Source organism: Gracilinanus agilis, chromosome 4 (genome assembly GCF_016433145.1).
Source record: "Gracilinanus agilis isolate LMUSP501 chromosome 4, AgileGrace, whole genome shotgun sequence".
Lineage (NCBI taxonomy): Eukaryota > Metazoa > Chordata > Mammalia > Didelphimorphia > Didelphidae > Gracilinanus > Gracilinanus agilis.
This window is the reverse complement of record NC_058133.1, coordinates 253,451,824-253,465,070: the sequence shown is the minus strand read 5'-3', so window position 1 is coordinate 253,465,070 and position 13,247 is coordinate 253,451,824. Positions and strand designations below refer to the sequence as shown.

Genomic DNA, 13,247 nt, shown 5'->3' with positions numbered 1-13,247 from the left:
GTATAAATCAGTCTTGTGAATTATTAAATATTTCATCACAACAAAAAATTTGCCTTTGCAAACAAATCTTGTCAACATTGATGCTGAACCTTTCTTCATAGGAATCAGCTTTTGTCTATATATTCATAATTCTCAGGACTCCTTATCTCTGAATTCCTTCACTTTTTGCTTTTAACATTCAGTTTAAACAAATTCTATAACCAAATCCATCTACCTTATCTTCAATAATTACCTCTACTTGCTTGAAAGTTGAGCTTATTTTGTCTCCACATTTGTTATGGTAATTCTATTTTCTCTATTTTTTATTGTTTCTTTTTAAAATGACTTAATTTCCATAAAAATTCTTGCTGGAATTTCTTTTGGTGTATGATAGTAGGTGGGTAGCTAGGGGTTGCAGTGGGTAGAAGAGTGACCCACCTGCAGTGAGAAAGACCTGATAGATAGTATAATCTCAAACATTTATCAGCTGTGTGACCCTAGGCAAATCAATTAACCCTGCTTGCCTCAGTTTCTTCATCTATAAAATGAGCTGGAGAAAAACATGGCAAAGGCCTAAATTGGGAAAAGAAGAGCCAGACCCAAGTGAAATGACTGAACAACAACATAGCATTAGGTATAATTGTAAATCTCTTATTAACCATATTGTTATTTAGTTTTCTAAATAATTGATTGACTCCTTTCTTTAATATTTCCTATGAAATGGTGAATTGATCTTTAGTATATTCTGTTTCTACTGTTTTTTACTAACTTTGTTATGAACAACTACATATTATAAATAATAAAATGTATAATATTTTATCTATTATCTTGTCCAGATAATTATGATGACTTTATTCTTTAATCAATAAGCATTTATTAAGTGCTTACTATGAGCAAGGCATTATGCTAAAGGCTAGAGCTACAAAGACAAAAATGAAACAATCTCTACTCTTGAGGCTTACATTCATTTTGGGGGAAACACCATTTTTGACATATAAGTAAATACAAACAGATATAAAATTAATACAAATAAATTTTGGGGATCCAAGGAAAAGCTCTGAGTAGAGAACAGCATTTGAATTAAACTTTGAAGTCAGCTAAGGATTCTAAGAGGAGGAAAGGAGGCAGGAAGAACTTCAGTCATAGGGAGCAACTTGTACAAAAACACAGAGAGGAGATGGAATGGCACATATGCGGAATGGCAAGAACACCAATCCACCCAAAATATAAGGGGAAAAAGATATGACAAAATAGACTGTAGCCAGGCTGTTTAGGGCTTTATATGTCAAGTCTGTGTTTGATTCTAGAAATAATAAAATATACTGGCAGTTGATAATATTTTAAGTCTAACGTGGTAAGTTCTTATTGGTCAAAATTTTTCACCTGAAAAGTATAACTTGATAATCTTGCTCAATTATTATTCCCCACAAAATTCTTTTATACTTTATGTAGTTGTATAAGGAGCCCATTAGGTTTTTAATTTTTTTCTTAAGTCGTTAGTCTTAATATCAGTTCTAAGGTAGAAGAGTGACAAGGATTAGGCCAGGGATGGCAAACTTTCTAGAGCTGGAGTGCCAGGCCCCCTCCCCCCTTACCCAACACAGGGAAGGGAGAAAGGGCTCCTACTGGGCTGCTGGATGGAGGGGTGGGTGAAGCAAGGAATGTCCTCAGTGAGTATAGAGAAGGGGAGGCCCGAGAGCTCTGTTTCCCTCCAGCTCTTCCACCTGTGAGCTTACCCTCTGTCCCTTAGGCTTATTAGACTTCACAACAATTGTGTGAATTGTGCAAATAGTATAATTTTCATTTTAAGGATGAGGAAATTGAGATTCAGAGAAGATGAATCTCTTTGCCCAAAGTCACACAGCTAATAAAATGCAAGAGTCATAGCTATGATTTCAGTGTTCTTTCCATGATACCATATTGCTTTGAATTTTATGCGTGTGTTTGTTTTGTTTGTCTAATTACATAATAAACTCCTTCAGAATAGGAACGATTTTTATGCTTTACCCTCTATAATGTTTAGAATAGTAATATTATATAGTAGGTACTTAAGAAAAACTTGTTGAATGAATGAATTTTTAGGACATCTCTAGGGGTTCATTCGAGTTTCACTGATGAAATGTGGCATCCAAAGTATCATGGAATACATTGGGAGGAGAAAGAGGAATTCATGTGATTCAAACTTCATTTCATGGAAGTAGGGCCTGTTTCTGTCTCTGCTTTTTTGTCTTTGTGTCTCCAACATCTAGCAAAGAACCTGGAAGTATTAGGTGCTTAAAAAGTACTTGACTTTTTGATTCACATCACCATTTTCCATTTTTCTATGAAACCAATTGACCAAATATTTCTTGATCAGTTATGATACTTTCAACACTATAGCAGGCTGACTTTTGAAGAGTTTACAGTTTATGGGGGAAGTACAACTAACATGGAAAACAAGAGAGAATGGTTTAAGAGTAAAAAATTAAGTGATTCATTGTAAGTCAATACCATATTCTTGAAGAGTTGCCTGAAGAAGAAATGCATTTCTAATTCAGAAAATTTGTTGCTTATCCCCTCCTTTACTTTCTATTAAAACTCCTTCCTCTTCAATACAGTTGAGAAAAATGCCAGTAAAGGGATCAAAGTCAGATGTCAGGAAATTGTCTTTCCATTTATGTAAGTTGTAATACTTCCTTTGTATTAGGAACAATGCTAGAGCAGGTGATATATTGAGTCAGTTGGTGGTGTAATGGATAGAGTCCTGAGATTGGGATCAGGAAGACCTGAGTTCAAATCCAGATTTTAGCTGGACACGAACTAGTTCTGTGACCTTGAGCAAGTAACTTCACTTCCATTTGCCTCAGTTTCCTTAATTGTAAAATGGGGATAAAAACAGCATTTACCACACAGCATCATTATGAGAATCAAATGAGATAATCTTGTAAAGGACTTAATTAGCACTATGCCTAGCACATACTACATGCTTTTATAAATGTTTATTCCTTTTTCTCTGCCCTTCCTTTTCCCTTTTGTGCTATATTTACAGTAATGAATGAGTGCCCACAATACATACTCAAGCTATGAGTTAGAAACATTTCTGAGGTCATCATAGAAAACTAGAATTTCTTTTAATATCTTTAAAAAAAAATGAGAGATGCTACCCCCTTCTCCCCCATTTTCTACTATTTCCCCTTTCACACATAAAGCCTCAAAATCATTTTTAACTACTTCTCCCTTATCTTCACCATATCATATCAGTAATAAAGCTTTTAATTAAAGTAGAAGTAGAAATAAGCTTGCTTATTGATCTCTAATCATATTACACCTCTTCTAAATACCCATAGCATTCTGCTTACATTTCTCTAGTGAAACTGATCACATCCTTCCTAATATTATAGTTCTGTGTATTTTTGGTTGTTCAATCATTTCAGTGATGTCCTATTCTCTATGACCCCATTTGAGGTTTTCATGGCAAAGATCCTGGAAAGGTTTGCCATTTCCTGTTCCAGCTCATTTTATAGGTGACAAAATGGAGGCAAACAAGGTTAAGTAATTTGCCTAGGGTCACACAGCCATTAAATGTCTGAGGCTGGATTTGAACTCATGAAGATAAGTCTTCCTGATTCCAGGCCCAGTGATCTATCAGAGTCACCTGGCTTCCCTAAGTTCTATGTGTAATTGTCTTATTTTCCCTAACTTTGCTTTTCCTCTCCTGTAAAATGAGAGCGGGGGAAGGAGGCTTGTGCTTGATAGCCTCTAAATTCCCCTTTATTTATAAGATTCTTTGACTCTGTTTTTGTAAGTTTCTTAAAGACAAGAATTGTGTCTTATTAGTTTTTGTATTTCTCATAGTACCAAATATATATATTTTTTGCATATAATAGATGTTCAATAAATATTCATTGAATAAATAGATGGGTGGATTAAACTTGTTCTCCTGAGTTAGAGGCTTAACTTTAATGTTGTAGATGGTCTGACTCCTGGAAACATTGGGAACTCTTTTCATTTTTACAGGTCCTATGTGAAAGTCATGAACTTGGGCAACCAAACATCTAAAACTGACTTTTTTCTTCTTGGTCTTTTTAACACCAGTGAACTTCATTGCTTCCTCTTTTCTTTGGCTTTTATTAGCTTCCTTCTTACCCTTTTGGGTAATGGCCTCATGGTCTTCCTAGTATATGTGGAAGTCCAACTCCATACCCCCATGTATTTCTTTTTGGGCCAGCTCTCTTTCATGGATATGTTGTTGGCATGTACCACAGTACCTAAGATGGCTATGAATTTTTTGTCTGGCAGGAAATCCATTTCCTTTGTGGGCTGTGGCTTCCAAATGTTCTTTTTCCTCACTCTGGGTGGTGGTGAGTGCTTTCTTCTGGCCTTCATGGCTTATGATCGCTATGTGGCTATCACCAAGCCTTTGAGATATCCTACAATCATGACAAACCATGTTTGTTGGTTAATGGCAGCTACTTCATGGCTTTTGGGTCTTTTGGATGGGTTGATCCAGGGCTTAGTGACATTAACATTTCCCTTCTGTGGTCTTCGTGTGATTGATCATTTTTTCTGTGAGGTTCCTGCTGTCCTGGCCCTGGCTTGTGCTGACACAACAACCTTTGAGACAATAATGTATGTATGCTGTGTGGGGATGCTTTTGATCCCTTTTCTCATCATCCTTGCTTCTTATGCCCAAATATTGGTGGCTGTACTCCAAATGACTTCAGCAAAAGGCAAGAAGAAAGCTTTTTCCACCTGTTCCTCCCACTTGGCAGTAGTCATACTCTTTTATGGAACAGTGATCTCTATCTACATGGTGCCCCATTCCTACCGCTCACCTGGGGTAGACAAAACTGTAGCTGCCTTCTATACATTTTTTATTCCTACTTTGAACCCTTTCATCTATAGTTTGAGAAATAAAGATGTAATGGGGGCATTGGGGAAACTTCTGGGAAAGATCAGGCTATGCTGCAATGAGACAGTTCAGGTAGTCTGATTAGAGGTAGGGATTGTCCCTGGGTTATTTAAGAGTGTTGGAATACTTAACTATATGATGTTGAAATCATGGAAGAAAACTAACTTGACTTTCCCACAAACCCTAGTGCCCCTGTCATATATCAGATCTTAAGCTATATGTATCACAGGACTGAACTTGTGGGACATATTTTAGATTTTTATGGAAAAAATTCAATTCTGATGTTATTTCATATTTTGTGACAATCATCATCTGAGTTATGTCAATGTTTCCAAAAAGTCACGAGGAGTTTTAGGAGTGCATTTATACATGCAGTCCAGGCATGTATAAATCTTGAAAATATTATAGAGGTACTCAAAAGAAACACACTTATGAGCAATGTGCTTATTTACCAGCTATGCCCTTGAGTTCAAATTAAAACTGTAAACCTTGTGAAATTACAACCCATCCCAGAGGTTACACTTGGGAAGACAGACCAGTTATCTCAGTCTCTTTGTTTTGCCAATAACAATCATTTAACATTTGTATCAGACAAGCTTAGATGCCTTAGGTCAAAAGAACTCCTGATCTGGACATTAGCTATCTGTTATCTTAGGATCCAGTGGTTATATCTTGTGATGATTACCTCATAATATTAATTTGTCAGACCACCATTTGATTATCAATTCCTCTTCCCCCTTTCCTGTTGTTACCCCAATAAAAAATCAGTATGTCAGGCTAAGAGATAGCTCTTTTCCACCAGAGCTAACTCGCTGTTAGACTTACTTTATGCTCAAACTCTACAAGTCTCTGTGTCTGTTCTATCTCTATGTCCTCCCTTCCATAAACTTTAACCCTTCACCCATATTCACTCAGTCCCTAGCCCCCCTTTTCAGGCATTCTACCAGTGAGGAACTTTAGTGAAGACAGTAGATGGCTTCAGAGAAGAGATGAGGAAAAATGGAATAAAGTGTCAAACCTTACTATAATCAGGTTGAAAAAAAATAATGTTCAATTAAAACAACTGGATAATTAGTTAAAGATAAGTTCATTTTAATAAAAAGAATTAATTAAAACTACATGGTACCATGCTCACTACATATTATTATTTTTAAAACCCATACTTTCTGTTTTGGACTCAATATTAAGTATTGTTTCCAAGGAAGAAGTGAGGTAAAGGCTAGACAACTGGAGTTAAGTGACTTGTCCCAGGTTATACAGATAGGAACCCAGGATCTCCTGTCTCAAAACCTGGTGCTCTATCCACTGAAAAACCTGACGGCCCTATGTCTCATTATTTATTAACAAATTCAATATTTCACTTTTGAAATTGTTTTTGAATTGTGGAGAATAGTTTCTGCAAAGCACTGACAAAAATGCAATTGGTTGTCCTGAAAGCCATTACATTTTAAAGTATATTATAGAAGAAGAGAAAGTTAGATGTTGTGGAGAGCCTACTCCACATTAACAGGAATCTGAATGGCTCTGATGGCGTTGGCAATAAGAACAAAGCAGAAATTGAGAACCATCAGTCTAACACGTTAGCTCATGACTATTCCAATAGCCCCGGAGCTTGTATTTTATTTTATACATTTTTCCAAGAGCAGTTTTTTCTACAAAGTACATTTGAAAATCAAAGCTGTATAGAAATTCAAGGATATAAGAATTACATAACAATTGGCATATAACACGAATTTTTTCTCATGTAGATTATACTCAGTTGAGACAGTGCTCAAGGTTACCAAAGCCTTCATTTACCTAAGTTTTATTTTAGTAAAAGCTTTCCCATACTTCAAAAGGTATGTTAAAGAATGGGCCTCTAAGATTGTTGGGTATATTTCCGCATGGGAAGGTACTAAAGTGAGAGTGGAATTTGCTTGGACCTGCCATGCCCTGTCCTTGAGACATTTAAAGCAGAGAGAAAAAGATACAAGCAGCTCCTGCTATTTTCTGCTGAGGGAAAGGAATATATTAACTCAATAAATGCTGGTTTACTATAGAGTACTTAGGGGCTTTCTATAGGACTTGAGGCTATCCTAAAAATCTAGATTATAATACTTTCAGTAATAAAAAGTGTCGATCAGAAGGGAGTCACACAGAGTGGTCCAATTGGGTAAACCATTCATCCTGTGACCTGATTTTCAGGCCACAAGAATCAGCACAGGGCTTTGCCATCTGTATTGACCTTGATGGGACCCTGACAAAAAACCCTATTTCTCGGAGTGGCTCTCAGCAAGATGTCATACTTTAGAGAAATATGACAGTAGGCCCAGAAGAACTCAGGCCAAGGTTCTACTTGAAATCTGCCTGTATGTCACCCTTGACCTTTTTCCTAGATCTTCATTCTGCCAATTTATTTTAAACCTGAGTAGAAGGGATTAAGGTCATTTGTGTAGTAGGTCTGAACTAAAATAGAAATCTCATATGTAGAGCTAATCCAGATTCTGTCACTAAAATGTTATGTGAATTTGAATAAACCACTCGAACTCTTATAATTCATGTATGGGTTCATTTTGCAATATTTGGGAATTGAATTACATGTAAGAATTATCAGAATAGAGATGCTTACTGAAGGACAATCAGCCAACTTGGGCTTTCTTCTTGCTAGCCCTGAGGTGACACCCTTCTTTCAGTACAGTCAGCTAGTCCCAAGCTCAGCTTTCTACACTGTAAAATAAAAGATATATCTCATTATTACCAAAAGTGCAGTTTTACAAAGTTGTAGACTACAAAATAAACCCTCAAAAATCATCTGCATTTCCATGTAATAATAATGAAACCCAAGAGGCAGTAATAGAAAGGGAAATCCTATTCCAAATAACTACCACATGCATAAAATATCTAGGGATCAATCTATCAAAGCACACAAATGACTTATTTCAATTTAATTACAAAATGCTTCTTTAAAAAATTAAGAACTTAATAACTAGAGGAATATTCAGTTGGGGCCATGCTAATGGAATAAAAATGACTATATTTCCCAAGTTAAATTATACATTTAATGCTTATAGCAATCAATGTACCAAGGGGAAATTCTGTTGAGTTTGATATTGTAATAAAAATAATTATAATACTAAAGTTAAATTTCACTTTTAATGCCTTGCCAAGTTACCAAAATGATGCTTTATAGAACTTGGGAAAATGATAGCTAAATTTATTTGGAAAAACAAACTATCTAAAATTCCAAGGAAAAAGAAGTAGGGAAGAAGGAGGGCTATCACTTCCAGACTTTAAACAAATTAAAAAGCAACAGTCATCAAAATTTTACATTGATTAAAAAATAGGTAAATCAAAGAACGGACTAGACAAGGGAGAATCAGAAACAATGGAATTTAACCCACTATTCTATAAATGAGGAAAAACAAATTCTTAGGCAAGGAGTCTTTGCTAGGAAAACTGGTAGGAAAACTGGAAAGCAGTATGACAGAAATTAAGTTTAGGCCATCACCTTACACTATATTCCACAATACATTTTATTTTATTAAACTCTTACTTTCCATCTTGGAATCAATACTGTGTATTGGTTCCAAGGCAGAAGAGTGGTAAGGGCTAGGCAATGGAGGTTAAGTGACTTGCCCAGGGTCACATAGCTAGGAAGTGTCTAAGGCCAGATTTTAACCCAGAACCTCCTGTTTCTGAGCCTGACTCTAAGTCTACTGAGCCACCCAACTGCCCCCCATAATACATTTTAAATGGATATATAGATTTAACATTTAAGAATGTGCTACAAAAAACTTAGAAGAGAAGTGGATCATCTACTAGCTAATGGGTAGGAGAGGTAGTCTTAACCAAGCAAGAGATAGACAGAATAACAAAAAATAAAATAGATAACTTTGATTGCATGAAATTGAAGTTTCTATACAGATAAAATTAGTACACTTAAGATAAGAAGGGAAGTGGTCAGATGGGAAAATGTAACAATTCATATCATATATCTCTGATAAAGAATGGCATAGAAGATATGCAAACAATTAACATACACACATTTTATTGTATATTTATGTGAGTGTGTGTGTGTATAACCAAATTCCATTCCTCACTAGATAAGTGATAAAGAATATGAGCAGTTTTCAAAGAAGAACTATAAACTATTAATCACATGAAAGAATGCTCCAGATTAGTAATAATAACAGAAATGCATGTTAAAACAACCCTAAAGTTTTACATTACACTGTGAAGATTATAAAAGATAGAAAAAAGTGGTTATTTTTGCTGCTGGAGATGTTGTGGGGAAAAGGGTACACAAGTACATTGTTGGTGGAGTTGTGAGTCAATATAAACATTTTAGAAAGTATTGTGTAATTATGCAAATGAAGTGACTAAAATGTTGATACTCTTTGATCCAGAGAGTCTGATACTAGGTTTATATCTCAATGAGGGTATTGATAACCTCGATAAAATTGTTGATAAGGTCTCCATATGCACAAAAATATTTATAGCAATACTTTTTGTTATGGAAAGAATTGGAAATAAAGTAGATGCCCATCAATTAGGGGATGACTAAACAAATTATGGTGCATAAATATAATAGAAAACTATTGTGCCATAAGAAATGATGAATGTGATGAAAACACAAATCTATAGAATAAAGCAAAAATCTAGAGAGACAAGTAAATGACATATGCAATAACTACATGTAAGAATGAAAAATGATAAAGGCTTGTATAAATATATAAATTAGTATTTTAATTAAAGCCATGTTGATAGATAAAATCATTAGACCACGCGCTTGTAAGCATTCAAAACTGCCGCCACCTCCATTTCTCTCTCCTGTTTCCTGGAAGCGCCTACTCGCCAAAGCGACCACTCCCTCCTAACCCACGAGATTTAAGCGCTCCCCTGCGTCAAGACATCGGAAACGGAAACCAGTTGGACCATGTTGGATCACAGGAAATGTAGTTTTATACATTTCCCAGATTACTTTTTACAATTCCCCGTGAGGTCCGGCAAAAAAAAAGGTTAGTCCTTTTTTCTTCGCTGGACCTGTAAAAATAGCAACTTCTAAATTTTTCAGGAATTTTGGGGATAAAAGAAATAGATGAACAAATGGTTAAAATTAGACGCATTGACAAAAAACCAATTTGGGGGGCTGTCCCCCACTGGCACAACAGTGTACAATTTAAAACAATACATACAACTCAATTTCAACTCCCCATAGTTCAATCAACTGCACCCCAAAGTTCAAAGTTTGGTCTTCATGGTACAGTGAAGGCTTTTCAGACATCTTCATGGTGTCTTCACCAAAACAAGTTCGTCATCTGGATTCTGGGGAGATGGCAAGATCCTTATCCTGAAATTATTCTCAAAAGAATTTAAACTTTACATTATAGATTACAAAACATACATTTTCTTCTAAGATTTTATATAATTCCCCGTGAAATTACTCCTAAAAGAGTTAAATAAATATATATTTTCACATTATCGAATTTTAAAAAACTTAACAGATATCCCCGTGAGGTAATTCTTAAACACACCTTTTTTCTAAAAAAGGGTACCTCAGGTCAGCTAAGGATGGTAAAATACAAAGAATAGAATTCAAGAAAAAAGAAGAAAAATTAACTTGTGAAATGAAATGTAAAATGTGCAAAAAAATCTAGGGAAAATAAACTTAGACCTTTGAATGAAGGTCTAATTAAAGTGAATTCAGCAGTGTGCAATTACCCATTCAGGCCAGGACCGAAGGAAAATGTCTCTCTCTGATCTGACTTATCATCAGCTTTTTAGGGAAGTGAGCCAAATAAATAACCAATCTTAGGTGCTTTCTAGGAATCTAAGTCGAGGGGACCCACGTCCTCCAAAGTTTTAGAAAAGACTGGGACTCCAGGACTCAAACCCAATTTCAAGCCCTAATGTATTGGCATAGAACTGCTATTTTGCAGTTCTTAGTCAGTCAAGTCTCTGACCATGTGCTTTCTTTAGCACTATTAATGGCTTTTATATTCCCTTCTGGAATCAGAGAGGCATTTAAATCACAGTCCTATAGGCTCAGGTATTTGCTGTAGAATTAGAAAAAGGATAAATAATGATTATATATGTACTTCCAGTACAAGATGATAAAAAGGAAAAATCAATTTCTCTCATTAAAAATGTTTTAAAAATCAAAAATATATATATAGCTTAGAACTAGAAGGGTTATGTTACCCAAAAATGAGACTTTCTGTGAGAGAAAGTGGGTTTTACAAAATAGCAGATTCACAATGCACATTCAAATAGAGTACCATTATTTCCAATAGCACATTTCAAACAATAAACAGTGATGTTCAAAATCATATACTTGTTACAACTTTTAACCCTTGGCAAATGCTGTTATTGCTTCCATAGCAAAATGTGATATTTAAAAAAGAAACCTTCTGGATAGAAATATACAGGAGCTCCTTGACTCTCTGTATTTTAAAAAATCCTGGATAGGAATGCTTCTACCCATTTAAGGCAATAATATCTCTTATAATAAAATATATAAAAGCTTTATCCTTTAAGACAACAATTCTTAAGGATTTAAAGTAAAAGTTAAAAAGATCTCTTGTAAAATTACAAGGTAATATTTAAAGCATGGAAACTTTCAAGGTTCTTTGCAATTACCAAGACAGAATAAATTTTAAAGACATGTGCTCTATAAGATGTTCATAGGTGGTACATATAACCGCATTGCTTCTGATACAGTAAGCTTTAACTAAATTAGGAAATATAATAACATCATAAGCAGAAACTTCATTAGCGTAAAATGATTCAGTGCAACAGGAAAATCAACGAAGTAAGCAAGATTAATTAACAAAACTAATTAGCAATATACAGTAAGATACAGTCTTTTTAAAACAGAAATAAAGCTCATTCAGTTCCAAGGTTTTAAAAAGTTCACCCCTGATTTCAATTTTAAGGTTCTTTTGATTGAGTTCTGCTGAGTTTAAGGTTTTTTTTTCTTTTTTTTTTTTCTAAAAGTTCAAAGTTCTTCCCCTGAGTTCAGTTTTTAATCACAAGCAAGTCTGAATAGGCCATTTGGCCGATTAAGGGTAAACACTAGGTCCACGTGGTGTCGGGTCATTGTAGAAAATCCCACGTATAGAGCTTGTGTGGGTGGCTAAATTAGGCCTTTAGAGAAACACGTGGAAGGCTAGAAATAGGGAAAAAGGGGAATATACTACCCAAATGGTTTGCGTCAGAGCTGAAGCAGTCTCTGGAGGTCTCGATCTCAGCAAAGTCGGCAGGTCATCGCTGTTGGGGCTCGGGGTGCTGGAGTGGAATTAGCAGGATCAGCAGCCAGGATCGGGGATCACAGGGACTGGAACGCTGGCAGGCTTGTAGGCTTTCGGCGCGGCAGGAATGGAGATCAAGTCAGGAGATAGCCAGTAGGAATGGAGATCAGCAGCAGAGAGTAGCGGCAGAGACACACTGTCTGGGCTCCGGCATTTTAGTTTAAAGCTAAAAGCCCGAATCGGCTGGCCTGACCTCCCGCCCAAGGTGGCTTGGGCTGGACTGGCCGGCTGAGTCCCACTGGAGGCAAAAACGTGCTCTTGCATTTAGCAAAAGCATGGCAAGGAAAGTCACTTTCCTTTTTTAAAAAAGTGCTCAAAAGAGCTGAGCCAGATGGCCAAAAAGCAGGCATGGCTATCGTTAGGCTATCTGGAAGATTTAGAGTTCGAATTTCGACCTTCTGGTTCGCCAAATTGTAAATATTAAAAATGATAGATGCTTGTATAAATATATAAATTAGTATTTTAATTAAAGCCATGCTGATAGATAAAATCATTAGATCACGCGCTTGTAAGCATTCAAAACTACCGCCTCCATTTTGTCTCCTGTTTCCTGGCCATGGCCTACTCGCAAAAGAGACCACTCCCTCCTAACCCACGAGATTTAAGCGCTCCCCTGCGTCAAGACGTCGGAAACGGAAACCAGTTGGACCATGTTGGATCACGGGAAATGTAGTTTTATACATTTCCCAGATTACTTTTTACATACAACAATGTAAGTGGAAAGAACAACCATACATACACAAATACACAAAAAAAAGAATGTTGGGAAATGATAAAGGACTGATATAGTTTGAAAGAAAAGATATGAGAAGACATTTCTATTTAATCCCTTTGCAGAGGTGAGATCATATAAGTTGCATATTGCACCTTGAAGCCGTCCACCGACTCCACGAAGATTCCTAGTGGGTTGGACACTCAGAAAGGGGAACCAAGGACTGAGTGAAAATGGGCTACGGGTTAAGGATTAATGGAAAGAGAACATAAGGCGAGAATAAAGATACACAGACACAGAAAGTTTTGGCATAAGGTAGACAGACAGCAAGTAAGCTCTGATGGTCAAGAGCTTCATGGTAAGGAGCTCTGATGGT

The 13,247-nt window shown here is 36.0% G+C and overlaps 1 protein-coding gene across 1 annotated transcript; it reads left to right on the top strand.

Moving 5' to 3' along the window:
* The first annotated feature begins 3,991 nt into the window (after positions 1–3,991).
* On the top strand, positions 3,992–4,951 carry LOC123246330 (olfactory receptor 56-like). Its single transcript, XM_044675241.1, has one exon. The coding sequence runs from the start codon at positions 3,992–3,994 to the stop codon at positions 4,949–4,951; it is 960 nt and encodes a 319-aa protein (XP_044531176.1).
* The last annotated feature ends 8,296 nt before the right edge of the window (positions 4,952–13,247 follow it).

Bases quoted from the DNA above. Each gene is read 5' to 3' on its own strand.
- LOC123246330 (XM_044675241.1), top strand. From the start codon at position 3,992: ATGAACTTGGGCAACCAAACATCTAAAACTGACTTTTTTCTTCTTGGT.